The sequence below is a fragment of the Vespula pensylvanica genome, chromosome 16 (assembly GCF_014466175.1).
Source record: "Vespula pensylvanica isolate Volc-1 chromosome 16, ASM1446617v1, whole genome shotgun sequence".
NCBI lineage: Eukaryota > Metazoa > Arthropoda > Insecta > Hymenoptera > Vespidae > Vespula > Vespula pensylvanica.
In genome coordinates this window covers 306,303-312,768 of record NC_057700.1, presented here as the reverse complement: position 1 = coordinate 312,768, position 6,466 = coordinate 306,303, and the positions used below count along the sequence as shown (strand labels likewise).

The 6,466-nt window shown below is 44.6% G+C and overlaps 1 protein-coding gene across 20 annotated transcripts in view; it reads right to left on the bottom strand.

Annotated features, from left to right (window-relative positions):
• Positions 1–6,466, bottom strand: part of LOC122634894 (gamma-aminobutyric acid receptor subunit beta) — a 63,217-nt gene that overhangs the window by 17,270 nt on the left and 39,481 nt on the right. For all 20 annotated transcript variants that reach the window (XM_043824358.1, XM_043824351.1, XM_043824352.1 and 17 more), the window contains 2 exons: positions 4,383–4,609; positions 3,432–3,514 (listed from right to left, as the gene is read on the bottom strand). In XM_043824358.1, the coding sequence (XP_043680293.1) occupies positions 3,432–3,514; positions 4,383–4,609 (310 nt within the window). The remainder of the gene's footprint in view (positions 1–3,431; positions 3,515–4,382; positions 4,610–6,466) is intronic.

Here is a 6,466-nt window from a genome sequence, read left to right as displayed (position 1 = left end):
CGTTCGTTCGTTCGTTCGTTCGTTCGTTCGTTCGTTCGTTCGTTCGTTCAATCGTTCGTTCGTTTATCGTTTTCATGCGCTGGGCTAGATGCACAATGCGTTTTAATTCGGTCGGACCTTATTCGACAGCTTTAGTCGTTTCTGGATCAGCCTCCTTCGGGGCTGGCCGTCGTCGGCCGTGCTACGTCCCCGGACACGAGGCTCAGTGCTATATGTCGGAGGCCTTTTGGGGGTTTGATAAGTGATGGTAGTGAATATATAGTGGCGGTGATGGTGTTTAAAAATACAGCACACGCTTCTAGATTCTCGATCGCAAGATCGGATACGGTGAGGTCACCGTTCATTTTCATATATATGTGTATACGTACACACGCATATATATACATATATATATATATATATACATATATATATACACATGTACAACACTCGTAATCGTGCGCGTGCGTCGTGGTTTTTCTGTCTAGCTCGTAGCGTGATTTCTCATTTCGTTCGAAGGCAACAAAAAGAGATCCAATTACGATAAGTAGATAGGCAGGTTTGCGCGTTTCGTTTGTCGGAAACGATCGAGAAATCACACGTTTGCTAAAAAAAACCCATGTGACAATTCAGTGATATATAGCTTGGTCGAGTGGAGACCCTTCGGAGGATGCTCGTAGATGCGTTCACAAATTACATACGCTCGGTGCTTAAAATTCAAGAATTGAACGAAAAATAATAATAACAATAAAATATATATATATATACGTTTTAGAAAAAACACACATGTGCGTTGCTCGGACGTTACAGGACGTCGAATTTGCAACGTTTTCGCTCTTAATATCGTACGAGTCGTCGCTGAGGGAATTTCGGCTGTTCGTCTTGAAACGGACGTCGTTTCCCTCGTCGTCGAGAGTTCTTCGTCGCTTAAAAACAATCTTCACCGTTCAAGGATATTTTTTTCTTATCTTACATTTTAGGGAAATTCGCGCGAAAGAGTCGCACGGATATCGTAACTTACTGCAAATTGCACGTTCTCTCGCATTTTCGAGAATGCTTTCGAAAAGTGTAACGACTTTGGGAAGGAACGATTAATGCCGATGCCCGACGATAAAAACGATAAGGGGATAATGCCGCCTTTCGACGAATCAGAAGCAATTAAAGAGACGGAAAGGTACTCCGAGGGGTCTCTATTTCTTACTTTCGATGAAACTAATCGACGAACTTGACCGAGTTAACTTTTCGATGTCTCGACTTTGGCGAATCTCGCGATATGGACGCCTTTTTCTTTCTCTTTGATTTCTTTTTTCGTTTCTAAAGAACGGCGCTGAGTAGAAACGAAACTTTTTCCATCGACCCGCCCGTGGATGCTTTTTTAGCTTCGTCGAGTTAGTCGATCTCGCGTAACGAAAGGTGCCGGATGCGTTTCACGACTTTTCTCTTTTCCGAGCTCGCCACTTTCCCTCGATCTTTCTCTTGCGAGATCATCCTCTTTCTACTTCTTTCTTTCTCTCTTTCTCCCTTCCCTCGCGTCCAACAATTTCTATCGAACGAAGGGAGGTATCTATTAAACGCGTCGGACCGTCCATTACGAACTCATTTCCTTTTAGTTATCATTATTACCTGCTTATTTGCCGACCGACAGGAGCGTTCGGAAATGAATCGAAATAATTCATTCGGCGGTTTGTTACCTATATACCGACGCACGTAACACAACGTTTCGCAAGGACCCGAATAATTCGTCGACTAATTAGACGATAAATAATTCGCGGAGTATCTCGCGAGTCAAGTTACGAATAGTAATCGCTCGTTTGCTTTAGAGCGACATTAATTATTCCTTTTCGGTTTACGCGTCGGCTCTCGCTCGTTCGTCCAGCAATGTCTCGGAAATAGGGCCGTGCATTATAAACGGATCTGTTGAGAATATTCTGACGTTTTTCTCTTTCGGTCCCGCCAATCTCACTCGCGTGCAATTTGTAGTAATCGCAAATCCGTACGAGACTTGGACGCGGCGATAGACGAGGGATAATCGACGTAGGCGAGTATCCAGCGTCGAAATTTTGAAGATCTCATTGATCTCATTCTTACAGGTACATAGACACGCGTCCATTTCGACGAAGCGTCGTTCCCTCGCGACGTGTTGTTTCGCGCGTCTCGCTCGATCGCAGAATCGGACGTTTCTTCTTCTTATTCTTCTTTCGTTCTCGTCGGGTCAAAAGTTGCGCTGAGTTTTTACGCACGAGAGCGAGGTAGACTCATTTCACCCCGATTCTGCTGTCGACTCGACGATGAATCGTCGTGTACGGTACCGATCATCGTGTATGATAAGAAGAAGAAACGGAAAATAAAATAAAAAGAAAGTAAGAGAGCGATTGAGTGAGCGAGTGAGTTCTAACGGGGTGATGGAGACAGAGAGGAGAGCCTGCGACTCTCCTTTCTTCATGTTGGGCTGACCGATCGTGTTCGGTGAGCGTGTGTAGTGGCGCGTGACGGACAGATAGATAGATATATAGATGGGTAGATAGATAGATAGATAGATAGACAGATAGATAGATGGGTATAGATAGATAGATAGACGGTTAGATGGGTGGACAGATAGAATGATATAGGTGGCGGAAAAGGTCGGACGTATACTTCTTCGTGGAAAAGAGAAGAAGATAGGAGGATGACGGTTCGTCGTCCCTTGGTGCGTGACCAGATTGGACGGAGCGTTACATAATATGATAATTTCGTCGAGTGACCGTGTAGAAGTGAGAAAACAAGATGTCGTGTTCTTATATGTATACTGGCGCGAAGGTGAAGCAGGTCTTTCGAGTTCGTCCAACAAGGAACATCTTTGAGACGTTCGCTTACGATTTTGACGATACTTCGTAAGATTAAAGAACGAACGAGGATAAGGGTAGACACAAGAAACGTTGAAAAGCATCGTTCAACGCTATTTCATGTTCCAAAAGATATTGTCGTATCCGAATTCATTTTTGGCTTTCAATGTTACTGTTTACGTTTGTCAACTCGTCATAATTGCCAGTAAAATATAGGTGTATAAACCTACCACGTCTTTGCTTGCTTTTTGATCCTGTCAAGCTTCGTCATAGTCGTAGATGAACACCTCGCGGATGTTTCTTGTAAGAGAAAAATGGAATCTTTAAAAGATTCGCGTCTTCGATCGTCGACAATCGTCTTCCATTCGAGTTATTCCAAGATTCGATATAAATCGTTTATTCGTAACAATCGTTAAGCAGAAATAATCGAGAAAAAAGAGAAAGGGTCGATATGGAAGTCGAGTATCGTTCTCGAAAGTATCGCCGTCGAGGTGCGCGTCCTATCGAGGTCCTGCGTGTGAAGAGCATAATTATAATTAGATTTTGACGCGAGGAAGAGCTCGTCGAGCGGATCTCTTCTCGTTTGTAATCGCACGGGTGTTCGTATATCGCTCGCCTGTGCATACTTACAGCTCTCGATCTCGATATGACAGAGTTGACGATCCATCGGGAAGTATTGTAAGTTCATTGGACACGATGCCGTGATCGTTAAGCTGGAACAGATTTCGTTCTTATGGGTGAAAGGTGAAAAAAAAAGAAAAAAAAAAGAGAAAAAAAGAAAAAGAAGAACCCTTAAAAAAACTATAGACGATTTTGCGCGAACAGCGAATGGCGATCGAGAGAGGCGAAGGCTCGAAGAAGGGGAATGCAAAAAGTAACGTGATTGTGTAACGCCTAGCCGATTTAGATATGCATGGCTCGTCTGAATATAGGTGGTGCCGTTAATACCGAAGGACTCTTGGGTGCTCGAAAGAGTAGAGCGAATGTAGATACGGTGAAACGATAGGAGGGTTGCAAGGATGGAGAATACACGGGCAGGGGTACAACGAGACAGGGAACAAATTTGTCGTGCCTGGCACAATTGCTCCCAAAAGTGCGACAGGCCATCTCGAACGGACGATAGGGAGAGGGAGAGGAGCGTGAGCGCGTGCATTTGGAAGACTCAAGGGAGTTTAGGAATCTCTCGTGGTGCCTGGAGGCGCACCACGATCGTTGGCCCCCTTTACGACGATGGAGGCTTAACACGGCCGATGAAAACGAATCGATCCAATTAATCGAAGACGAGAATTCGAGTCGAGCAAGGAATCGTCGCCCTGCCGCCATTCTATGCGATTCCGAATGGACGGATTTTGTCGCGTCGCGAATTACGTTCGATCGTCGTGTTTCGATCGTCGATCGAGATCTCGTAGGTCGAACGCATTAGGTCGTAGATTTCCGAAAAGAATTTTTGCGATCCAAGGAGAGCAGAGCTTAAAGATTCCGCACGTTTGTCCTTCCGTTTTCCATAATTCCCGAAGAATTTACATTTCGAAGCAGAAGTTGGTAGATTCTTCGAATGTCGCCGTACGTACGGGTACTCACCGTATGCTACGTGTGATGCTCCCGGAATGGTGAATACGAATGAACTCGTTGCTGGTGGTAGCGATGTGAAAGTACGACTGCTTCTCGTTCACGAAGAACGTATCCGGTACCCAGATGTTCTTGATGAACTCGGAGCCGACGCTGAGCGTCTCGACGCCTTTCTGTTGCGTGAAGGCGAGTCGTGGATCCGTCCAGAATTGTCGAAAGTAAAAATCCAACGTAAAGTCCTGACGATAGACACGAAATTCTCGTTAATAGAAAAGTCGGTTATTCGCTTATTTGCACGCTGAAGGAACGAGGATTTCATCGAAGGTGAAAGATATTTTTAGTCGAGATATTTTGTTCGGACGGAACTAATTAATCAAAGTTCGGTCGCGCGACTACGCGCGAGTTCGTCGCAAAAACCAGGATATAACCATCGGATGGCATTCGATGGAAGTTTCATCGATTATCCGGCTAATGAATCATTATTCTTCTCTTCGGTCCTCTCGTTCCTCGAGCGCCATAGTATACATGTATCCTCTATTACACGGGGAAGCATAAAGGAAATTCTCAGCGTCTTTACGAGAGAGTATTTTTCGATCGTGAAATGCAGGGTTGGGAAGAACTGGACGAAGATCAAAGCGCCGATCGAGGAAGCCGACGACTCCGTTGAAGCCGTCGTCGGCCTCCTCCCACTCTCTCTTTCTCTATCTCTCTTTTAAAGGCTGGTGTGAACGTTCTGTTGGATGGTGTCGTTTTAACGTGGGTGGGGTATACGAAATGTAGCGACGCGATGCGGAAAAGATACGAACGGCCGATAGAATGGAGGAGGAAATGCAGAACCGAGATCGCGAACGTCGACAGGTAGCTCAAATTCTTATCGCACCTTGTCGTTTTCTCTATCGGCATTCTCCGTCCATCTCGGAACATCGTTTCATAGCTATCTTTTCAACTTTGCCCGCGTTCCTTCCTTCCCTCCCTTCGTTTATCTCAGCTCCTCGAGCTTTTATTCGCTCGCTCGATCTCTCGAGAAAGTCTAGTACTGTACGCGTGATCTCGCTGCAACTCGTAAACGAGATTAATTCGACGGGAGCTTCGTTATAAACTTCTCGAGGGTCGATTTTACGAGAGATCGTTTATGAAACTCTATGCCGATTTGTATTTCATTTACGTTGCACGAAATTAGAAACAATTACGTGCGCGATGACTCGACGAACGCGACCGTTCGAGGAGAAGGAAGAAAGATCAAGATCTTCGTCGTGGAATCATTTTTCACGAGATATCGCAACTCGAAAAGGAACCGAAGAGGTTTCACGTGGGTTCGAGATTCCTGTCGACGTCTGCGCTCTCGAGGACGAGTGTTTCGCGACGCGAAAATAATTCGTTTCTACGTAAGAGGACTATGCGCGTATAGATACGTAAGTAGAGACGCGAAAGGAACGAGTTGCAGGAACGTGTGTCACATATAGGTTGTACTGCAAACGCACACACGTACACGCATATACGTATATACGTACGTATATATATATATACGTATGTGCGTGTGTGTGTACGCGTGTCTCTACGCACTACTATATGGTACATCTAAAGACTACATAGAGAGAGCATTTCGATAAACCAACACGTGCAGAAAGAACATGCTACGGGACGTTTTACATACTGCATGCATCGCGCGTGTGTATCTATGTATATATTATATGTGTATATAGATATAATAGATATATCTATCTCATAGAGATTTACACGTACGAATTATTTAAATTGCTTCCACGCGTACTCACAGTCAGACGAGGGCCTTGCCTTTTCGTACACACCGGTGATCGATATAGCGAAGGTGAGAAAAGTGTTTTGCGATCGATCGTCGATAACCGTATATATTCGCGATTCGCTAGACGAATCGGTTGGATTTCAATACGTAAAACGATTAGGTACAAATAGGGTGGATAACAAGGAACGGATACGAATTTCACGAACACGGATAGAAGCACTAAATTTTATCGATATCGCGTTATCGTTTTGAAAAAAATATTTTTCTTTGTCAATCGATCTTGGCTCAGGTATTTTCAGCAAAATATCTAAAGGTTTTATGCGCCTACGAAGGT